General features: G+C 41.7%; 1 protein-coding gene across 10 annotated transcripts in view; it reads left to right on the forward strand.

Annotated features, from left to right (window-relative positions):
- The window catches only part of Mical3 (microtubule associated monooxygenase, calponin and LIM domain containing 3), a 203541-nt gene that overhangs the window by 103613 nt on the left and 75826 nt on the right, over window positions 1-24102 (forward strand). For 6 of the 10 annotated variants that reach the window (XM_071610264.1, XM_071610263.1, XM_071610266.1 and 3 more), the window contains 8 exons: window positions 1280-1392; window positions 1488-1550; window positions 2004-2177; window positions 3631-3714; window positions 11710-11817; window positions 15061-15247; window positions 21099-21187; window positions 22429-22516. In XM_071610264.1, the coding sequence (XP_071466365.1) occupies window positions 1280-1392; window positions 1488-1550; window positions 2004-2177; window positions 3631-3714; window positions 11710-11817; window positions 15061-15247; window positions 21099-21187; window positions 22429-22516 (906 nt within the window). Of the gene's footprint in view, window positions 1-1279; window positions 1393-1487; window positions 1551-2003; window positions 2178-3630; window positions 3715-7001; window positions 7101-9082; window positions 9140-11709; window positions 11818-14372; window positions 14481-15060; window positions 15248-21098; window positions 21188-22428; window positions 22517-24102 lie in introns of all 10 variants that reach the window. The other 4 variants (XM_071610271.1, XM_071610267.1, XM_071610270.1 and 1 more) reach the window with 4 other exon arrangements.

Raw genomic sequence — 24102 nt, forward strand, 5'->3', positions numbered from 1 at the left:
TCTGTAAATATGAAAAAATCATTCCTGCTCAAACTTTTTTTGTTCCCCTCAACTCTCCTGCCTTCTCCTTCTCCTTTCCTCAGAACCAGCCCTTCTGAAGTGGTTCATGTTTGTGGCCTCTATTTACTACCTAAACTTTATAACACTTTGAAATCCATCTTATCTTTGTACTACTCTCTCAACACAGTTTTCTACAGTTAGGAAGAATCATCCTTCCATATTCTTTTCTCATTCTCATGTAGTTGCCTCTTCTGCATCATTCAACACTATAGAATAAATGTTCTCTTCCTTGAAATTCTCTCTTCTCAGCTTCTGTAACAGTGCCCTACTATTCTTTCTTCTGTAACTGTTCCCTCTCTAGTTTCTCTTTCTACCTTTTAGGGTTTCCCAAAAATCTCTTGTTGGCTCTTTGCCTGCTGCCTCTACTTATCATGGGGCTACAAAAAATATTCTTATTGTCATTTATTGCCCTGTGAAATAAATGTAGTATAATGTCTAACAGTGTTGACCGTGGTATCTGACCTGAATTTGTATCCCAGTATTTTCACTTGTTTGACCTAGGGCAAGTTATTAAATTTCCCTATGCCTCATGTAAGTAATATGTAAAATGGGATAATATACATAATTACATTATGATATGCTACAAAGAATGTTTGGCATATGGGACCACTTAATAAATTTTAGTGATTTCTTTTTATTAGTTTCAATTACTATTGCTACTAGTAAAATTTTGGAATCCATAAAGTTTATGGTACCACTCCTGAGTGTCTTCTAGTCCATGACTCTTGTAGGCATCTGAGTCTCTTCCCGATTACATACGCTATTCTTAAAAGCGAAACATGCAACTCTAACAAAAATATTCCCATTTAGGGGGAGCCCCTTAGTATACTCAGCTAAGACCATGGCCTCTACATCTACCCAAACCAATGACCCTATTAGGCTCTGCTCTGCTCTCTCCCTTTCCCTCTCTCTGTCCTGAAATTTTTATTACCAAAGTAAGGCTTTAGCACTTAATGACCTTAAAAAAGCAGAAGGGCAGTTTTTTGTAATGGAAGTATACTGAGGAAAGAGTTTGTTTTGTTAATGTGGGTGGAAAAGAGAAGGGTTAATGTCCAGACTCAAACGTGCATTTCCTTTGTGGCATTTCTACAAAGAGCTGCCTTTAGAGCTTCCTGAGATTCCTTTCCATGAGCCCCTCGAAGAAGACAGAGTGGTTCTGGTCAGGACTTCATAGCACCCTCGAGGGCTGTCCTTGAACACTGCTGATTTCTCTTTACAGACACCTTGGACTTGAATGCTGAGGAAAAAGCAGTTCTGATAGCCAGCACCAAATCCCCTATCTCCTTCCTGAGCAAACTTGGGCAGACCATCTCTCGGAAGCGTTCTCCCAAGGTACCAACACGTGGGAGTCATTTTTCTAGTAACTGCAAGTTAATGACAAAGTGTAGTGAACAGAATGATGTGGCTTCCTTCTTTTCTTGTTGCAGGATAAAAAGGAAAAGGACTTGGATGGAGCTGGAAAGAGGAGAAAAACTAGTCAATCAGAGGAGGTGAGATTCATCTGGGGATTTGCTAGAACTATTACACTAAATTTTCCTTTTTGGGGTTTAAATTGTTAATTCCCAAATTGGTTTCACTAGATCCTTTATGAGAACTTCTGTGAGCAGCTTTTTCTGTGGATCTTTATTTAATTTTCTAGAGAACAACCAGGAAACATATATACACATGTGCACTTAGACCTTCCTATCTCTTTGGAGTCACACAGTTTGGCCAACTACAGAGGCTTTTGTGGGAAATGGTGATACCAGCACAAGTCCAAAAACTCTTATAATGCCCCATGTGCAAGGGTCTTATTGACTATTTGGAGATTGGTACCTTAAAGAGAGCTGTTAAACTCAACCTAAAGCTACTGTGTGGATCCTGATTACACTTCTTTAAGGGAGGAGGAAGTAAGTGAAGGGTACCTATAATAGTCTGGTTCTCTGGTACTTGCCATTTGTCAGGAGGAAACTCCCAGGGGCTACAGAGGAGAAAGACCAACACTGGTGAGCACCCTGACAGACAGGAGGATGGATGTTGCTGTTGGAAACCAGAATAAAGTGAAGTACATGGCAACCCAGCTTTTGGCCAAATTTGAAGAAAATGCGCCTGCACAGACTACTGGCATAAGGAGACAGGTAAGCACATCTCCCACCCAGACTGGCCAAGTCATACAGGAAGGAGGACCTTATCAGTGAGACAGACCGTGTCGCTCAAAACTAGTGTCTAATTTTCTCTTGTCTGACTGTGATAGAGATATGTATTTCCTAAGCTCATTTTAGGCATTCAGTGCTGCTTTATGTTCTGCATAAGTCTGAGGCATCTTTAACGAAGTCAAGTGGGATCTAAAAAATATATGATTATACATCTATCTATATACGGGTATAAATTCACACACACATATTTAAATTATAAAATAAGTATGTGCTTATTGATTAAAATGCTGAAAAGCATAGTAAAGATAACTGAGGTACCTATAATTTTGCTAATATACTCCTGCATTGCTTTCTGGTTTTCTCCCCTCCCCCATGCTTTCTTGTTTTCATAATGGTGGTCATTTTAACATGAATTTTTCTATTCTGCTATTTTCATTTAACTTTAGGCACATTCCCATGTGTTCCCAAATCTTTTTGGCATTTTCCAAAATGTGCGAGTCATTCTAGTGTTGGTTGTTTTAGTTTTTCCCCATCTTTCATGATGAAATAGAGGTAACCATTCTTGCAATAAAGCTGTTTTTTTGTGTGTTGCAAAGTGTTTTTCTAGGATATTACTCAGAATGTGAACATTTGGATACTAAATTACACACCCCAGTTTATGCATGAGAGTACCCAGACAGTATTTGACCTGAGGTGTTCTTGTTAAGTCTTTTCACTGCCTTGCTTCACCAAGGCTTCTTACAAAAGTGGGCATTGGGATTTTGATATTTATACTGAAAATTCCTATAAAACTCCCTGATAACCTGAAAGGTTATCCAAAGGACAGGAGGCCAATTCTTTTTGTTCTCTTTGTCTCTTTATCTTCTCCATACTCTTATCAACCATTGTCCCCATGAACCAGGCAGGTGGCACTGATTTTCTTGGCATCTGACCACATCTCATCTTTAGTTATTAGTATTAGTATTTGTACTCCTATCTTTTCATGTTGTGGCTTGCAGGAAAGATAGTATTATTCACTGGGAAACATTAGAGGTTGCAACCCCAGGTTCTCAGGCAGGCTAGAATGCCCTTTTTGGGAGGTAAATTGCTTCCAAGAAAAGGTTGCTTTCCTCATTAGTTTTCCAAATTAAAGTTAGTAGTTTAGACAGAGAGCTTTGGGTATAGGGAAAGAATAAGGAGAATCACAGCTTCTGTCTCTCTTATTTTTTTTTCCTTCTTTTTTGTACTTGCTTTTGGTTTGGGGGGCTCCTTCCTTTCCTTCCTTCCCTTCCTTCCTTCCTTCCGTAAATTCCACCTGCCTTCACAGTTCATAGATCAATGTCTGTCTTCCATGGGTACTTTTTTTTTTTTTCGGTGTCTTTTCCTACCTTAATGTATTTTATTTTGTTTTGTCTCCATGTCTGTCCCCCACCCACACTTGGCCTGTGTGTCACAGCCGACACAAGAGCGTGGGGTCAGCCAGCCGACCTGCTACCTGCCTGAGCAGGGTCTCCCTGCTCCCATCCCCCAGTGGAAACAGGTAAAGGAACTGCCCAGGGATTAGGATGGGGGCTGTTGCCATAGGTCTTTCCACTCTACTCCTGCTTCTGGGTCAGCCCGTGTTCATACCTGCCCTTGAGAAGCCTAGCTCACAAGGGCTAGAAGGCTCTGTGCTCATTTGAGCAGTAACTCTGAGAAAACATTGAACAGACAGTGCTGATTCAATTCCATGATTCAGTTAACTCCTTGGGATTTGAGAAATCAGTTTAAAAGGCAGACTGTTAATTTGATGCTGAAACTAGCTGAAGTGATTTGACAAGCTTTTTAGGTATGTCAGCCTTGGGGGCTTTAACTGTTGTAACATTTGTCCCATGTTAACTTTTTGCTAGCTTCTCTACTCATGTCCATTGCTGGGAGAATCTTGACTTCATCAGACCTGAGAATAGCGGGTAGAGGTGGGGCACTGGAGAGAGCCTTTCACATGAAATGGGGAAATGACAACCATGACAGTAGTTTTGAAGTATAGTTTTGTTTCAAACTTTGTACAAAGAAAGGTGTCATGGGCATTTTTCTTGGGTTTTGTCCATACTTGAAATAACTCTTTTTGCCTGCATGTGGAGTGTACCTGTAGTCCCAGCTACTTGGGAGACTGAGACAGGAAGGTTGCTTTAGCCCAGGAGTTCAAGGCCAGCCTGGGCAACATAGGAAATCTTCATCTGAAAAATGTATATAATAATGATTAACTAATAAAATATTCTTTGGGGGGACCACAGGTATAGCCCAGTGACAGAGGATTTGCCTATCAGGTGCAAGACCCTAGGTTCCATCCCTAGCAGTACCCCCACCACCTCACCCCACCCTCCAAAAACACCCTCTTTGACATTGTCACTAAAATGTTTTAGGATTTCCCAGAAAACTGCTCATCCTAACAGTGTAGAAAGAAACAGATAACAATACCTGGTTTTAGAAAACCTATCTGAAACTTATCTGAGGAATTGGAAGTCTTATCACAATTGAGCAAATTCCTGCTCTATAGAACCTGGAATAGCTTTCTCATAGTTTGATATCATGTAGAACTGATAGGATAATGATAGGTCAGATAAGCTGATCCTGGATTTTATTAGCATCTTCCACAGTTGGCCTCACTCACCTCTTGTGCTGTAGTATAGCCTCTGTTGACAGAATATGCTGAAGAACCTTGAATTGGGCCTTATTTAAATTGCATTCAGGAAAAATGTTACTTTCTAAAACTATAATAATATGCCACATGAAAGGCATGGCCCATAAGGCTAAGATGGAATCTTGGGAGTGGTGTCCAAACTCATAGCCAAAGTCAAACTTCCCTCTCTCTATGCTTAGGAGAGGTCTTCTGAAATGTTTTCATCAAAAATTTACTTGTATTTTATTTTCTTACCCTTGCTTGAAATGGAAGATAAGATTTGAAAAGTAATCTTAGTTGAGGATATTGAGGTGTGACGCAAATTCTAAACTAGATTCTAGAAACTCTATATAGACTCATAGAGGGTAGCCTGAGGTAGAAACAAAGTGGGAAGATCAGAAGTAATCTATGCAAGTGGGTGGATAGATAATCCTATATGTCATGTGCCTGGTATAGCTTTGGTGGGCTTACTGGGAAGTGTGGGGCAGTGAATGTGGCTTGAGACGTTGGCTGAGTCATGGCCTCAGTCCTGTGAAGATGGACTTATCAGCTCATAATCTGATGGTGCTGCCCTGAAGAGGCATCAGGAGCTTGGTTTTATGGGACTTCTTATGGATTGTCTGATAGCCTATAGCATTTTTCAGGGATTGGTATGGAGACTATGGTTCACCCAGACTTAGATAACTTGTAATCAGGTCATTATGGTCACAATCAGTGAAGTAGGGTGATACTAACAGGCCATCTGTTCAGCAGATTAAAACCCTTAAAGTCAAACATAGGTTCTAGGTAATGAGTACCAGAGATTATAGCTGGATAGAGCAACTAAGTAGATGGGTAAATAAGAAATCACAAGTAATGAAAACCTTGTTAGATCCTTATATGCTTTAGGTTTTATAAAGTTGGAGATGATGAATATTATTTGAAATTTATAATATTCACATAATAATCTTTTCCTGAGTGTTGGCCTCTAAATTTATCTCCTGAACACTAGAGGTGGATGCAATGTCAGGTTCTACAGATACCTAAAGAGACAAGAACTTGGGAGCACTTTGGCTGCTGCTTCTGTCTTGCCCTGATTGCTGGCCTCTCATCTCCCTTCAGGAACTGGGTGCTGACTGGCAGCACCTCATTGTGGCTCACTTTGTGCTTCTCTTGACATTGTTCCCACTGATGCAGGAGGGTGTGACAGACACAGCAGTGATTGCTGAGTTGACAAGAAAATCAGTTTCAATTTCAGTCATTGTATGGAAGAAGAGAAATGAATAACAACTCTGCTTGCCAGTGACTTCTCTTCCTAACCTTCCTGTATAATCACTGTAGCTCTTTCCTTCCCTATTCCTTTTGCGTTTGATCCCAGAAGTGCATCCTGTACGCAAACTCTGCGCAAGAACCAGCCTTGGTTTGGAAGTAGATTGTTATATGAGGTGGGAACAAACAGTGGGGATGCTTCCCCTGGTCTCATGACTACTAAAGCCTTCCTCCTGCAGGCTTTACATGTATGCCTACCCCAGGCAGTCATCTGGTCAGAGAAAACTAAGAATTACCTGAAAGGAATCAAAGAGGCCCAAGATAATGTGCAATTGCTTCTCAAATGCAGAGAAGTTTTCTTAGAGGTGCAGAATGAGGAAAAAAGTCATGAAGATATATATGGTATCAGTGAAGTATGCCTAATTATTTTATCCTGTTTCCTGTACTTTTTGTACTACCTTGGTATTCTCAGAAATTTTGAATGTTATTTAGGGTGTGAAAAGAGTAGGTAGGATATTATCACAAATACCTGTGCGTTCTGCTTTGTTGCTGTGGGGTGTGCATCACCAACTTTTAAGAGGTAGTCTTATATCACTTATGGTGGACCTGAATGCCTTTTTTCTCTGCTTATAATTAAGACCATTTTCCTGTTCTCCAAATTCCCTGCCAAATCCCTTGATTCCTGTCCTTTAGAAAGTGCTACATCACAAGTTCTCACCAGCTACATAGATTACCTGTGCCATCAGTGCCTAACAGAAGGTGTCAGTCCAACCTGAAGTGATTTGCTTTTGAGGCTCGAGGGGCAAGGAAGGGGCCTCTCAGGTTGCTTCGGAAAATGCCCATCAGCCCTTCCAGAACTACCCTTCATGTAGCCATTGTTTGAACAATGTTCTCTCTGTTTGTGTCTATTGGTGTAAAAGCGACGGGAAAAGGAACGTTCTCGGACCTGCCCAAAAAAAGTGATCACACTTTCTCCTCCCCCTACTTCACCTGCCTGTCAGGTGCACAGTGACCAGCAGGTGATCTTCTCTGCATGCTCTATGTCCTATCTGTCTTCTTGCCTGCCTGTGTAAAGACCAACTCAGTAATCCCTCTTTTCTACTTAAATGTTATATACCATTTGTAGAAACCATTTGTAGCAGAAACAACCTATAGTGCTACAAATTGGCATTTCCTGACTGGACCTCAGGATAATGCACTGTACATTCAAATCCTGGGCAGTTTAATCTAGTTTCCATCCTAGGAATATAAGTATATAACCACAAACTAAAATATAAAACTAAATTTGGTGGAGATTGAGGCCTACAAGCCCTGATAGCAACACATTTTTATAAAATCCCATTTAAAGCAGCCATTTTTCTCTTGCTTTTCTATAAGTTGTGATTAAAATGGGCATTTGGAAGCTTTATAGGACCTCCCTATGTGAGTTTGATTCCTTCTGATTCTGAGAGCCCTGATTCTTGCTTACCCAGTTCCTCCTAACAAATGCTCACCCTTCCCCATCTGCCCCACTCAAATTCCGGGCCTATCACTCAAGCTGTTTTACAGGGGTAGGGTGGTAACTCTATGATATATTGCCTCCTAGCATTTATGAAGCCCTGGGTTCAGTCCCCAGTATTACACACACACACACACACACACACACACACACACACACAAAGAATATTAACCACACAAAGATTATTAACCACAGACATGGCTAGTGAACATTTGTGGCAAGCATACTTATTTATTTATAGAATGGCTTTGTTGACCTTTATGGTATATCCCTGTAAAATAAAATGCTAATTTGGAGGGCAGGATCTGTGCAAAGACATTTTCTCAATTAAGGTAGCCTATTTAAAAGGGGACTACTAGTAATAGTCTGATTTTAGAGGTTCAACGTATGTCCATTGGTTTAAGAACTGAGCCATGGTAGATTCAGGTACCAGGATTGGAGGTGTAACTCAGTGGTAGAGCATTTGTCTAGCATGTGCAAGGCCCTGGGTTCAATCCCTAGTACTGGGGAGGGGGGGAGTAACTGCCCAATTCTTTGTCTCTAATAGCTAACAATTATAACAATTATGAGCATTTACTATGACCCAAGTTCCTTTCATGTGTCATCTTAGCCAGTTCTCATAACAATACAAAGCAGGTACCATTATTATCTTCATTTTACAAATGAGGAGACTGAGCACAGGGTAGAGAAGCCAAGTAATTTGTATAGAACCACATAGGAAGTAATGGAACCAAAATTGAATCCTGGTCATGAGCCTCAGGATCCCAAGCTCTGGCCTCATTATGCTTATGGAGACAGTCTGCTTCTGGGTAGCCACATGGGAAGGTTTGGATCAATTTTGCACCAGTACATGGTATAAGGTGAAAGTCCTTAGTTGTCCTTAGTAAATGAGCATGGGGGTCTTCCCCATTCTCGTGATTACTGTTAATGATTTCCTCAGTTCAGCAAGGCAGCCCTGTGCCTGTGTTACAGGTTCCCATTTCTCTCATGTATGTATTCCTGTCTATAAACTGAAAATGCTTCCAGTCTTCATCTACTTCTCCCTATAATAAAATATGCCTTGGTCTCATGTTCTTCTTGAGGGTCTACCTGAGTTTCCTCTGGACTCATAATGGTCATTTATTCCAGCCAGTTTTTACCTCTGCACCTTTCCTTTCTAATATCTTATTGTGGAAAACTTCACCCTACTAATCTTCAATTGAATGCCTCTGATCTCAAGCCACTGTGTGAAAGAAGTGTGCTTGTTCCACCTTTGTACTAACCATAGTTTTTTATTCGTCTATATAGCTGACCTCATTGGAGGCCAGGTGGACAGAATGGCTGTGCAAAAAATTGTTCTTGGGTCCTGGAATTTGATTTGGGTTATGGTTAGTTGGGTGGAGACCAGTAGGGACAGGGGATATGCATTGAAATGAATTTCTGCCTCTGAATGTCCCACTCTCACCTAGTAGTTTCAAATAGAGCATCCGAATGGAGCTTAAGTTTCTACTTTGTTGCCAACAGACATACAGGGATCTTGATGCTGACAGCCGTGGCAAGCAGAGTCCCCGCCATGAGAGGGTAAAAGAGCATGAACCCGTGGCATGGGATGCTAAGAGCAAAAGAAGTGGGGCACGCTGTATGGTGGGGCAGTGGGAAGGGGGCATGGAGGATGGTCCCTTTTCCCCTTGCTTTTTGCACATTTGTCACTCAGCCTCTACCCCCAAAGTATGTGTTAATGGGAGAACAGCATTAACTGCTAGGGATAGCTTCTCAGGAGAAAGGTCTATGTAAGTAAGCAGGTAACTTTTGACAGTTATAAATCTTGAAGTAGAAATATTAAGAGCAATGCTGTTTGCCAGTCTGAGGATTTACCAAGAGTGAAAAGGATAAGTGGAAAGAAGGTGATGGCAATATGGGTATGCATAATGAAAAGCTTCCACTGGTCTTTTTTAAAAAACTAAGGGAGGAATCACTGATTGCAACTGACCATCATAATTTATTCAGTAAGATAGATGACCAGTTGAAGAGGCCTGCTTATTTTATGAGACTTTTGGTTATTGTTGTTATCCCCCTCCTTTAAAAAAGATCCCCAGATGGGGATAACTTTGCAACTAGAGTAGGTTATCTATAGTTGCTAATCTCACATAAGCCCTTTATATTATTTTTACCTCCTCTTCTGCCTATCCTTTCTGAAAAATGCAGTTATGGCTAAGTAGTAAATCAGGTTACTTCTCAGATCTGTTAAGAAACTAACCATAGCACTCTCTAACTATGCCCTCTCACCAGATTGCTGTCAGGCAGCTGTATGCTGTCAAGATGGGAGTGCTGGGTTAGGGATCAAGGTGAAGGGGCTGTCTGTTGCACCTTCTCAGCATGGCTAGGCCTTATTTTATTTTCCTCATGGCTTATCATGCAGGTTATTAGGGCTGCCTTCTCCCACAGGCACTGTGGGAACACAGCCTTTATCCCAGGCTGTACTGTACATCTCTCAAAAAGAAAAGTAGGCATTTTCCTTGAGCAGGACAGTACCCTACATTTTGGAGAATGTCTGTTTTAATGAGGTTCTGATGATTTTTACTAACACTTAAAAGAAGAATAAAGGGAAGTATGTTGAGTAAAAGAAGAAATTGGCCAGGAGCAATACTTCTGAAGTCTAGGGTTACCAAGGGGAAGAGCACAGAAGACAATAGATGTTTGGGGATTTTTCTTCCTTTTTCCCCAAGGAGCTAGTATCTGGATTCCTCAGTGCAGGGCTCTAGGATAGATACTTTGGAGGGACAACACTTATGTTTTTCCAAAACTTTCTTTCCACTGCTCCAGTACCGTGTGTACACTGCTCGCTTTTGATGCCTATTGCTCCTCCATTAAGTTCTGTCGACTTTGTCATGCTAAGGGGATGGATGTTCAGTCTTGTTGTGGCCTTTTGGTGAGTGGTACTAGTACTCTTCCACAAAGTCCATCCCCAACTCCCTGAGGGCTTTTGTAGCTGACTCTACCTTGAATGCTGAGCTTAGGACCAGGGAGCTAGCTGAGCATCTGGAGCAGAGTATAGGCTAGTTAGGCACCAGATAACTGCCATTCCATGTTGTTACCCCCAAAAATGTTGTGAGTGTGTATTGGCTGAAGTAGGGGGTGCAGTGGATCTGGAGGAGCAGAGAGCTTCTCATTACCCTAACAGTAGTACCTCTGTTCCTCCAAGCCTATAAATATTTCACCTTGAACCTGGTAGGAAACTAAGCAGTTATTACTTGCTAACGCTTTCACCTATCTCACTCTCTGGGCCAATTGCTGAAGAAAACACTGGCTCATTTTTGCTGTATGTGTTGTGTGTAGTCTGCAGAAGATGTAGGAGCTTTGAGTCTTGTCTCCTATTCATTGCTTGAGGTTTGGCTGGCCTCGTTGGCAAACAGAGCTTCTCCAAGCACTAGAAGGAGGATAAGCACTATTCCTGCCCTTGATACAGAAAAAGCAAGCTTAGCCCTATATTTACTGTCTCTCTTGCTTGCTAATTAGAAGGCTAATTGAATAACGGGGTGGTGGCAGAATTCTTCCTTACCCAGGAGAAAGCATGGCTTGGGCCAGGGAAAGGGCTCTCCGCAGGGGACAAGGTATGTGTTTGCAGTACCTGACGATGCCTATCCTATCACTCAGCTGGCAGAATTGCCCACTTAGAGGATGGGTGGAGTAAGAATACCAAGCCAGAAAAGACAAGGCTTTCACAGCTGGTTTACCTGTGAAGAACGACATATCTCTATGGCATATCTTTTTCAACTAGGATTCAAATTTGGGCTGGGAATACAGATCAGTTTGTAGAGTGCCTGCCTTGCATGCCCAAGACCCTGGGTTCAATTCCCAGCACCATACACACACACAGACACACACACACACACACACACAATCAAAAATGCACTGTTTATGTTCAGAGCAAGCTTCACTATAAGCATTGGAAGATAAGTAAAAAACAAAATGGGAGCCTTGATTAGGGAGCCACTTGTGCTTCTGGGAGCTAAAAAATATTTCTTTATCATATGTATTAGATAGAGGTCTAGAGTAGAAGGGTCTAAAACTGTCAAAATTTCTTGTTTGAGGTATGACTTTTAATTTAACATTTTCCTTTGATTTTTCCCCCTCCATCTTGTATTTTATAGACAGAGCCTGAACCTTCTCGTCGATTTTTTGTTGACCAGTGGGAGCTTTCTCTTAGTCTCCGCTCCTCCAACCGCCCTGCCTCTCCCTCCTCCGACTCCCTTCGACAGGTAGCATGGTCTGAGAATTGGCAAAACCATGTTTCCTCTGCAGCCTCTGCTCACTTCACTTTCACACATGCCTTCTGTCCAGAGGTCTTAACCTTGGCCTCTCTCCTGTAAGAAGCTAATGGTGTGTGTCTGTATGTGTGAGGGTTACAGCAGACACATAAATTAAAGAGGCTGCTGGCTTTCACTGAATTGTATTTAACACTGCCAAAGTCTGTCAAAGTAAGCCTACTTTGATTGTATTTTAACTATATTCAATAATGATTTTTTTAGCCATTGGTTTTTTAAATTTCATATGCCTTTGTAATCATGTATTACATGTTGTAATGAAATCACTTAAGCAGAATAGTGAATCTGCAGTATTCTGAGTGCCTCTTAACCTGTAATCATGTGAGTAATGAATGCTGCTATTTCCCACAGTAGCACTGATCTAGCCAGAGAGGAGTTTGTAGGGAGATTAGAGCATCTTTTTGCCCATTCTGTTTGTGCTTCCTTTTCTTGAGCTAGTACCAGACTCTGCGGTACATATGTGCAGAATCACATGCATGTGTGTGGTGTGCAGCACTTTAATCTAGTGATTGCTATGCTTTGACTATTTTTTAAGAACAGGGAGAAGGAAACCATCTGCTTTTCTTGCCAAAAGCAAACAACTTAAATTTTCACCTCTGGGAGGTGGGGGGTGCTTAGTGTTACACCACATTGCTGAAAATTGAATGTGACAAATGCCTTTACACATGAGCAGCCCCAGGCTGTAACTACTGAGGATGGTGGTTTCTGACCATCAGAGAAGGGTCTTGGCTGTGCAGTGGGGGCACAGGGGCTGTACAGTGTCCTGGCCGCATGTTTGACATCTGGTCTACATTCACTTATTTGCGACAGAATGAAAAAAAATGCAATTTTCTGTTCCCTCAATGTCAGCTACTAAATGATCTGCTCCACTTTGCCTGGTGTCTGCCTATTCTAGGCCTAAGTGTCTCCAATGTCCCTAATCTAAAGAAGGTTTAGATCTAAGAACCACTTGTTTTTTCTCAACTCCTAATGGTTATAGCTGTGAAGTTAATAGACAAATGGCTACAATCCTTGGAAATCTCCTTATTTTTCAGTTGAGAAATATGATTTCTCAGTTCCAGCTAAGCTTTGAGCTATGCAACCAAGAATTGTTTTCTCATTTGTGCTTCTGTTATTCCCAGATTTACATGAGTTAGCTCCCTCCCCATCCCCAGAGTACTTCTCTTTGCCCCTGCCCAGCCATGGCATATCCTGGGTTGGGCAAGGGCAGATAAGGGTTATCACCAGTAATACCAGAACTCTTACACATGCCTTTTTATGTTTGTCTATTCAAACCACTTCCTAAGGGGATTATTTACTTCTCCAAAATAACTGCACCTACTGTGTTTCTGAGTCAGAATTAGATTCACAGCCTCCTGAATTTGTCAGGGATCCCCCTTGTTCCACATAATTCATGAAAAGAGAAGCACATAGCACATGAAACGTGACCTAGATATGGAGTCCCTAAAAGACTGCCAGCAAGACTTTGCATTCCCAGGGACAGGCTCCAAAGCTGGACTGCCCTGGGTACCAGCCCGTGGTGTGAGCAGGATGGCTTATCATGCAGACATTTCTCCTTTTATTTCTTGAATATTGCCAGGAAGAGGATTGAATTGGTTGGATTTTCTTTTTCTTCTACCTTTTCAAATTCTAAAAATAATCCCTTCTGGACTAGAAATACATTTAGACTTCTCAGGATTAAGAAACTTGTTTACATGGCTGCACTGTGTGGTTAAGATGCCCCACCCAGCCTAAAAGGCTTTGGCATTAGTGCCTGGATAGATCATAAGGGCTTTCTTATGCTGTTCTCAAGCCCCCATTAAATATCAACAGGGAAAATGGGCAGAGAAGACTTTTTCCAACAGAGCTCAGGAATGTCTGCTGCATGTAACAGTTGCTATATGAGTCAAGTGCTAACAAGGAAGATAAAGATTATCACCAATAATACCAGAACTCTTGACATCAGTCAATGACCCCAGAGGATTATCATTTGCAAGAATGAGCTTGACTTCTTTCTAAATGAGGAAGTAGTCTACCAGACTCTCTCCTTTACCAGACTCTCTCCTTTACTCTGAAATAGTGGTCAGTGTGGACATCCATTGCTTGTGTGGCGTTATTCCTCTTGAATTCTTTGTGTGTAATTTGATTCACCAGGGAACGTGCCCTTCTTACTGTCTTCTGTGTTTTCATCCATTCTGCCTTTTACTTCCTATCTGCCTGAAACTATATATTCCAAAAATAAGACATGAAAAACCAAGTTCTTCCTGTGGAAGGATCATCTCCCACAAATGCTGCTCCTTTCTATTCTGACCACCACCACCCCACACAAGTAGACGCTGACACAGTGTTTTACTCACCACCATTTCTCTGCTTGTGGGCACTGTGTTGGCATGGTTTGCTGCTGCACCGTGTAATCGTTTTACACCTTAAAATAGTTTTTTCTTGTCTTCTTAATTTTTTTCCTTCTCATTTCCTTTCATTCTGGTCATTCTATAATCTCCAACCAATAGAAGTATATAAAGATGTACACGGGCGGAGTGAGCTCATTGGCTGAGCAGATAGCCAATCAGCTTCAAAGGAAAGAGCAGCCCAAAACCCTTCTAGACAAGAAGGAGCTGGTAAGAGATATCTCAAGGGCACTGGTGCTAGCCTTCACACTGCTATGGGGAACAAACCTGCTTTGTTCCAAGGAGCTTAGTAAATTGTTTGGCCGCTTGTGTTGGCATGTAATAATTTTTCAAGGTTGTCTGAATTTTGATAATTGAATGTTTAGAATGTTGTGTGGAAAAGCATTTGTACCTCTAAAAGTAATCACTCATAGAACACTCTAGTGAACACTGAATATGTTTATACCAATGCTTCCCTCTAAAAAGAATTTGGTCAGAATGATTTGGTTTGATTAGGAAAATGTAAATTTGGATCCTTTATCAGAAGCAAATTTTGGTTGTTGATTAACACTAATTCAGGCTTCACTTTGTACTGAGGGCTCCTGGGAAGGGCTTGTGTGTTATAACTACTGCAAGAGTGCTGCTGTTCTTCTGGAGAGCCAAAAGCAGAGCAAATGTGGCCCTTTAGCACTTGTAGTCTATCTCCAAATAAAAACACCTGGTAAGAGTCAGCTTCACCTAGAGAGGGGTTGTACAGCTCCAGGAGGGAAGACTGAGAGGCCTTGCCCTAACTCCTTCTCCCCTCCCCCAGGGCTCCATGAAGAAGGAGTTCCCACAGAATTTGGGGGGCAGCGACACGTGCTATTTCTGCCAGAAGCGGGTCTATGTGATGGAGAGACTGAGTGCTGAGGGCAAGTTCTTCCACCGGAGCTGCTTTAAATGCGACTACTGTGCCACCACCCTGCGCCTCTCAGCCTATGCCTATGACATTGAGGATGGTGAGTCAGTCTGCACCTTAGCCTATACCTAGAAACTGAGCTCAGGCACTTTTTTTTGTCTATTTGAGCTGGGAACCTTAGGTCCTTTGTTGCTACATTCTTCTATGTGCTTTTGTTGTAGCTCTACTAACCCTTCCCACCTCTCCCCCTCCATTATTTCCTTTTTTCTCTGAAACTCTTTCTTATAAATATTTTTCTGAAGTCACCAGGATGTATCATAGTGTTACCCAGTAATTATGGTAATGGAATGGCATGCATTTACCTAAATCGGTTCTCTGAGTTTACACTCCCTTGCTTTTTTACCTCATGGTGGGATCTTGAGGTAAAAGGACACAATATGGGGCTGGGACTGTAGCTAAGTGGTAGAGCACTTGCCTCACAGGTGTGAGACCCTGGGTTCAGTCCTCAGTACCACATAAAAACAAATAAGTAAATAAATAAAGTTTTTTTTTTTTTTTAAAGGACACAATGTGGATAAGCCTTGTTGTCTTTCTGGTAGTGGGGTTACAGATATGTAGAAATTATGCTTCTTGCCTATAGTTGATGACAGCAAACGAAAATAGATCCCAGGCCCCTTGATACTCAAGCTTCTGCCCCTGGGAGCTGACTGAAATATGCCTGATATTGCTGTCTCCCTCTGGCATCATCATCTTCTTGCCTCGTATTTGAGGAATGGACAGCTCATTGCCCAGGGATTTACTGTAGCATTGACTATTTTTACAATGGAAAGACCTTGGCCAATGGAAGGTATAGAAGTGGGCAAACACTTCACAGAGACTGACAGATATTGGCTGGCCACCTGTAATCTGAAGATCCTGAAGGTTAATAGAAATAGGTAAATGAGGCAGTGGCAAGCCCTGCATCCATTCCTATAGGAACGGAAGGAACTTTGTGGGAGACAGTTTTACTGGTTCAAAATTACCAAAGAGCCTGGCACAGTGGCACATGCTTATAATCCCAGCAACTTAGGAGGCTAAGGCAGGAGGATTGTGAATTCAAAGAACCTCAGCAAAAGTGAGGTGCTAAGCAAAATAGGACTGGGGATATGGCTCAGTGGTCTGAGTTCAATCCCCGGTACCCCAAAATAAAATTACCAAAGAGACCTAGATTACTGGAATTCATGGGTTGGCATTAAATCTATTACATGATAGGTGATTTATTGATTGAAAATATTGCAAGGTAATGTTATACAGAAGGGCCAATGCAATTAGGATGGTCACTCCAGTTACCTAGGTTTTTCTAATAATGAATAAACAGGCCACTGTGCCAGAAGGAGCAAGAAAGGATCCCAATGTAGTGAATTAAGAAAGGCTAACTGTTGAGCTGGGGATGTAGCTTGCCTAGCATGTGAAAGGCCCTGTGTTCAATCCCCAGAACCACCAAAAAAAAAAAAAAGGTGGGGTGGGGGAGAAGAAAGGTTAACTCTTCTTTTTATTATCATGGCACCTTCTACTCTTAACTGTGTTAGTAAAGAGCACTGTCCAAACAAAATTTAAAAAAAAAAAAAAAAAAGCATTAGCATTATTCAAGCTGGATGCAATGACACATGCCTATAATCCCATCAACTCAGGAGGCTGAGACAGGAGGATTACAAATTCAGAGGCTGCCTCAGCAACTTAGTGAAGCCCTAAGCAACTTAAACCCTATCACAAAATAACATATAAAAAGGGCTGGGGGTGCTGGGGCTGGGGCTTAGCAGTAGCCTACTTGCCTGGCATGTGTGAGGCACTGGGTTCGATTCTCAGCAACACAGACCTTTATTAAAGGTCTATCAACAACTAAAAAAAAAAAAAAAAAGTAAAGAGCTCTATCCAATTAGGGAAGAATTAAGATAGTTACTCAGGTAAGGAAAATAAATTTTATTATTTCTGTTCTGCTTTTCCCATACCCTTGCTCTGGGTAATACCTTTGATTCCAAAGATGATGGTAGGCAGATGGAGCCCACCCAACATCTTGTAACTGTCCTTAGTTAGGTTGTTTTAGTTATTTTTTACCTTGGGAGATCCCTCAGGGTCCAGCCAGTTGGTCCATAGATTATTTTGGCTGTGGATATGTGCTCATCTTTGCTGCATTCTCTTGAGGATACAGATAAGGTCTAAATGTGCCTCCAGTGCCTCTGTTTTAGTCAGTTTTCCATTGCTTTAACAAAATTCCTGATATAGTCAATTTATTAAAAAAAAATTATTTTGACTCACAGTTTTGAAGGTTCCAGTTCATGACCAATTGACCCTGTGATAACATAACACATTAAGAGAAGGAACTGGGGGTCCACAATCCCTTCTTGGGGACACCCCCCACCAATGATCTAACAACCTCCCATGAGGCTCCACTTCTTTAAAGATTCCATTACCTGCCAATAGCATTACCCTGGGAACCAAGCCTCTAACAACATGGGCCTTTGGAAGGACATTCAAGATTAAATAGTAGCACATTCTGAGGGGATTGATGAGACAAGACATAGGAAGCAAAGTTTACAGTTGTAAAAAGGGTGTAGTTAAGGGCCAGGTCACATAGTGAATAGTATAACTTAAGTTCAGTGCAGGAGGAAATCGATCATGTTCAACAGCAGTTTGGAATGACTTAACCAACCTTCAGAAATGCATGTGAGAAATGAGAATTGGCTAGCAGAGGGGGAAGATGACTTTGCAGGCAAGAGAACAAGTGCCCTGATCCAGTGGCCATTAGCTGGCACAGGATGAAGCTAGCCTGCCAAGACATTATTCTAGACAGCCACAAGAGAGGACAGTGAGTCTACACCAGCTCACCAAATCTTAACCCAGATAGAATTTTCATCAAATTAGCCCCTTCAAAGGATTTCTTCTCTTCTGTCAGGGGACAGGCAGACTAGAAAATGGAATTATATTTTAGGGGCATACTAAAGTTTTAGCCTATTCTACACACAGGTTATTAAATGAAGAATCTAACTGAGATAAGAGAAATTATAACTCTGGAGAAAAGAAATAACCCAGGAATTGTGCCAGATCCTTTAACACATAGCACATCATTTCATTCTCACAACAACCTTATGAGGTAGCTATTTTTTAGTTGTAATTTGCCAGTTGGAAAGCAAGTTCAGAGAAGTTATAAGTTGCTTATCCAATTTTATGCAGCTAATAAGAATTGGTTTGTACTAAATGACCTCTGAGATCCATTCCAGAGCAGGCCCTTCATTAACTCCAAACTGATGAATCAAGATTCATGTACTTAAAAGAGATGTCTATGATTTGCCCTTATTGCTGTTGAATCTGCCCCTCAACTCTTTAAAGGAAACAGTCTGTCCCAAACCAAACTACTCTTTCCCTTGCCAAATGCTAGCTCGTTTTTATTTGCTGTCAACTCTTAAGACTCTAAATTAGATAGTATCTTAAGTTGTTCCATATCATCTTAAGGAGAGAAAACAGACTCCCGAGGGGTCTTATGAAGTCTCTAGGCCAGCCACTGCATCTTCTACCTGGACCACTGCTTTCCCTGCCTCCACAATTGCCCCTTTAGTCTGCTTCCATAGAGCAACCCAAGGGATCTTCAAAAGGTGTTAGTCAGATTTTACCAATCCTTTTCTTACTTTATTACCCACTGTAGTACAAATAGAATGGCAGTCTTTTCCAGGGTGAGAGAGCTTAGCATGTGTACCCTAGCCTTCAGCTGTTACCTGACCCCAGTTCATAGTACCCCTCTCATAGTGGTCTTTTTCCCATTCTGTAAACGTGATAAAACCATTACTGTCTTGGGCCTTTGCCTTGTCTTCTCTGGAATAACGTGCCCCCCCCCCCAAGTCTTTGCTGGGTGGCTTCTTGGCCTTGCCATTTCCACATGTCCCGTCCTCAAAGGCCTTCCCAGACCTCTAGCCACTCAGGTTCTGTCATACCCCATTTGGTGTCTCCACTACTGCCTCATTTTCATTCACACACCATCTGCCCCATCCAGAGAACTTGTCTGGAGGTTCTTCAGTATTTAGATTGTACTTCTTACTTAAGGACACTCAATAAGTTGTTGAGCAAATGGATAAATGACCCAGTTTACCTTATTCCCTTTTCTAGGCACTTACCTATTTATCAGGATTGCTTAATTTAGGTTATCTGTAAAAACCTTAATTTGTAGCTGATTTATAACATTAGCCTGGTTGTCTTTACTAATTGAGACAGACATCATAGCATAGTGGTTAAAAGTATAGGCTCTGGAGCCAGCTTCAAAGTGGGACACTTTGGGCAGATTGCTCAGCATTTCTGTGTCTTAGCTGGGAAAAGGTGGATAATAATGATACCTACCTCATTGGGTTGAGGATTAAATGACTCAATAAATGTAAAGCAGTTAAAATAGTGTCTGACACATGGTAAATGTTAGATAAGAATTACTCTTATTAATCTAAAAAGCAAAAAGTGCTATTAAGGTTTGGAAAAGGGTTTAAGAAGATATATTAATTGAGCACCTGAAACTCACAACATCTGATATCTTAATAATCTGATATCTTTATATCAGATTATTAAGATTATTATGAGATGAGTATAATGTTTATTTCATATATGAAGAGGTAGTTGTAACAGGCTAAATATATACAACCATTGAGTGTTTGATACAGTATTTGAGCTGAGATCTGATTTCAGAGCTCATGCTTTTCACATAAAGTACTATCTTCCTAGAGAAAAGAGTTTCCTAGAATTTTCTTGGAAATTGCCTTTTGTTTTGGTTTTTGAGATTCATTTCTGAAACTTAAACTTCTTTATTAATTGAGAATACCAGAGAAGGGTTCCATGAAGATTCAATCGAGTTCCATTGAGTTGTATTTTAAGATCTAGGTTTCTGCTTTAATGCAAAAAAAATAATAATTTAAAAACAAAATTAACATAAAAAAATAGAAGACAGAAATTAAAATAACAATAATTGGCTATGGTTTTTTCATACTATAATAAACAAGACTCTTGGTTACAAGTAATAGAAAACCAAGTCAGATTCAAGTATAAGCTTTAAATTTATGTCTTCCTTCCAGATAACAGCACCAGAGAAGGGCTGCCTGTTCTTCACCTATTTGCCAATTATGGCCCTGGTTACACTGCCTTTAGTCACACACCAATTCCTGGGGCTTATATCCTGAGGAGGATGGTGGGAGGTAGTATTCTGGTTGACCAACCTGATTATATTTCTACTTCTATAGTGGGTAATGTCAGGCCACATGATTGATAGAGTCTATAAGAATTACATGGAGATGGGAAAGGTATTTCTTACAGAAGGATATTTTAAAAAACCAAATAAGTTGCATATGAACCAAGTATTAATACACTTTATCCTGTCCTATTTATTGGTGACCAAAACTCACAAAAACAATATTGCACTGGATAGTGGGTGATGAAGGAGGTAAGACCTATAGTTGTAGGAGAGGGAAGGGGCAAAAGTGGACCTGTCAGAGTGAATGCCAGTGCTCCCCCAGCTCCTGCAGCCTTTACGCCTCCACCCAGCACTTGCATTCATCCTAGCTTTCCCCAGAAATGCTACTCGCAGCTTTCATGTGACCACATCTTTGTTCTTTATACACTGCCACTTTGTTAGCTGGCCCTGCCATGCAAGCCTCACATCTTTGCTGTGGGCACTGATTGGGTAATGGCTCAATGACCTTTACATACCCAAAGAGAAGGTCCCACCCACTTCAGGCACAGGGGAGAGGAGGGCTGGAATCAAAGTTTAAAGGGAGGGATTGGCTTCCCTGAGCAAGAAAGCTGGGCCTGTGAAAGGGTGGGATGGTGGTGACAACATCCTGTGGCTGAAGGAGATAGACAGGAGTGTGCCAAGACCAGTGAGTCAAGTTCAGAACTACAGAGTTTTGCTTACTCGCTTTTCCCCTGCTTCTTGCTGTCTACAGGTAAATTCTACTGTAAACCACACTACTGTTATCGACTCTCTGGCTACGCACAAAGGAAGAGGCCAGCTGTGGCTCCTCTGTCTGGAAAGGTAATGACAATCCTTCCTATAAGTGGGAGAAATGCAGTGGGTGGCACACCAGTTTGATTGTGGATCAGGGTTGGGACAGGTGGGCTTGCTGGATGGTCATTGGAACATTGCCTGTCCCATGAGGGCCCAAGACATAGTTGCATTCAATTTGGGGAGGGAAGCAGCCTTTCAGTCTGATGTTGTACTTCGCTAAAGTAATGTCATATCCACCACCTGAGCTGAACTGAGGAATTATACTGATCCTCCCTTCTATTCACTCTGCCTTTATGAATAAGCCTCTTTTTGAAAGGAGAATGCCCTGCAGCTAAGGATAACGTCCTCTTCCTTTTTCACATAGTTAGAACTCTCATCAAGAGAGGCAGTAGTGAGAGAAGAGGCATCCTAAGGAAGAGTTTCTTCCATTTCTTTAGCCCTTGCCTTAGGGCATCTAAGAGCAAATGGGAGCCACACCAATCCCTGCTCTTCATGCCAGAAAGGAACTTGACTGCAACATGCTTTGCCTGCTAACTTCTTTAATATCCTTGTTCTGCAAGTTACTTGTCTAAGTTCACTCGTTCGTTCGTTCTTTCTTTCTTCCTTTCTTTCTTAGCATGGTCCCTCTGCTTTTCTTTGTCAAGGTGACCTGAGTAATCCCTCCACTGCATGGACAGCACCTTGTCAGTATGCAGGCTGATTACTGCTGCTTTGAGAGGCTTCTTTTGACTGCAGAGGGACTGGTGGGAAAAGGTATACAGTTGGCCCTCTGTGTCCACAGGTTTCACATCTGTGGATTTAACCAACCATGGATGGAAAATAAAAGGAAAAAGATTGCTTCTATTCCAAACACAAACAGACTTTTTTCTTGTACTAATCCCTAAACAATACAGTATAACAGCTGTTCCTATAGCATTTACATTGTATTAAGTATTATAAATCATCTAGAGATGATTTAAAGTACATGGGAGATTATGTAAGTTATGTGCAAATACAATGCCATTTTAAGGGACTTGATTATCCACAGATTTTGGTATCCGAGAGGGTCCTGGAACCAGTCCAGCACACCAATGGATGACTTGGGTGGATAGAGACTTTGACTTCTAGTGACTTCTATGTGAATATGTCCTTGTTTCTTTAAAGAAAGACTGTGAGGTATATAAATCTTGGTTGACAAGAGATAGACAAACCAATCAGATTGTCATTACCTCCTGAGATTTGAGGGCTTCAGTCAGAGTCACTCTTCTTTTTCTTATGGACTCTCCCAGGAGGCCAGAGGACCCCTGCAGGATGGCCCCACTGCAGACACAAGTGGACGGGCCAGTACCATCACCAGCTCGGCTGAGAGAACTCCAGGTAGCCTCACTTCCTTGTTTGGCTGGGTGGCGCGTCACTCTCTCGGCCTCTGTGACAAGGCCAAGGGGATGAGCCAGCACCTCCAAAAGAACATTTCTTCATTTGGGCATCAAGTGGCCCAAAACCCTTTGGACTCCTTTTTCATGTGCCAGCTACTTGCATTTGGAGTCCCCTTTCTGTATGGCCTGTCAGAGGTGCTGGTACAAATCGGAGGGGAGTTTCACTGGCAGGCTGTGAGCTACTAAGTGTGCCATGTGGTAAGCAGTATCATCCAAGTGTGGGTAATGTTATTCGGAGTCTCAGTATGGACACTGTAGCCCATCCTACATCCCTCAGACAGATCAGGGTGCAGACCCTCTGTAGGTAAACTGGAGTCTAGAAGAAGCTGCTGTGGTCAGCGACCCAGGTGAGAAGCCAAAGTTGCCAGACCTCCTTGTAGTTTTCATTCAGGACTCCTTTGACAGAGCGTCGAGTTGTGTAATTCAGCCCATGGCTGAATTTGTGTTCACCAGAACTTGAAATTTTTACATCTCATTTCCTAGTTAGGCATCTGGATAAGCTATCACTGTTTTCCTATTTGACCTATAACCATTACAGGACACAAACTACCCTAAGAACTTTGGGGCTTTTGAGTTTGCAGTGAGGGTGAAAACCTGTCTGTCACACTTTCATTACTACTTCCTATGTCAGGACCTGAACCAGCACCATTCTACCTCTAAAAACATTCTTGTTCTGGTCATCACACTGGGAGGACTCAGGGCACCCAGCCTGTGGAGTAGAATTATTTTGTTTTTTCCTTAAAATTGCCCCTCTAAGCCCCTTGTAAAACTAGCCTGTGAGATATATCCACAGTTCTGCAAACTGCTGGGAAGTCCTGAGGCCCTAAATTGTGAACTTCCTCCCATTCACTGCAACCATTAACAAACTCATGAAAATTAAAAGGTTATTGGCCAATGCCAGAAATCATGGAGAAGGAATAGATAGTAGAATTTTCATGATGAAAAAAGTTATTCTTTTGGCCTTTCGATAAAAGGTACCCAGAGTTGCTTTTTTCCCATGCTAAGAAACTATTACGAGCCTTGGGGTGCTCATTCTGGGCAAGGGGGACATGCCCAGAGACTGGACACAAAGCCTTGGGAGCAGTTTTGAACTTAAAACAAGGCACACTCCTGCAAAACCAGCTCACTCGGCTCCTGCATGTATCTTCATCATATTCAGAAGAGTATGTTAAGTGCCCTACAGGTAGGACCAACATTTGAAAGCCATGTTTAAGCCAGAAAGGATTTTTAAGCCTTGTACAATCGTCAGACCCTTTGTGATCTTTCTCATGAAATATAACAGCACTGTGCAATTGATATGTTCTGAGCATGGGAGGTATTGCTGGCAGAGAAGAGTGATAGGGATCCAGATAACTTTGGCTCTTCACTAGGATGTGCATTTAATCAGGTGGCAGCTCAACCTCATTAGTCTAGATCTTACTCCAGCAAAGATGGATTTTCAAAGGAACCCAACTACTCAGTAAAGCAACCCAAATTAAATCCCCCCCCCTTGGGTAAGGCATACAAACATTTCTTATAAAGAATGAT

This window comes from Marmota flaviventris, chromosome 3 (assembly GCF_047511675.1).
Source record: "Marmota flaviventris isolate mMarFla1 chromosome 3, mMarFla1.hap1, whole genome shotgun sequence".
Classification (NCBI taxonomy): Eukaryota; Metazoa; Chordata; class Mammalia; order Rodentia; family Sciuridae; genus Marmota; species Marmota flaviventris.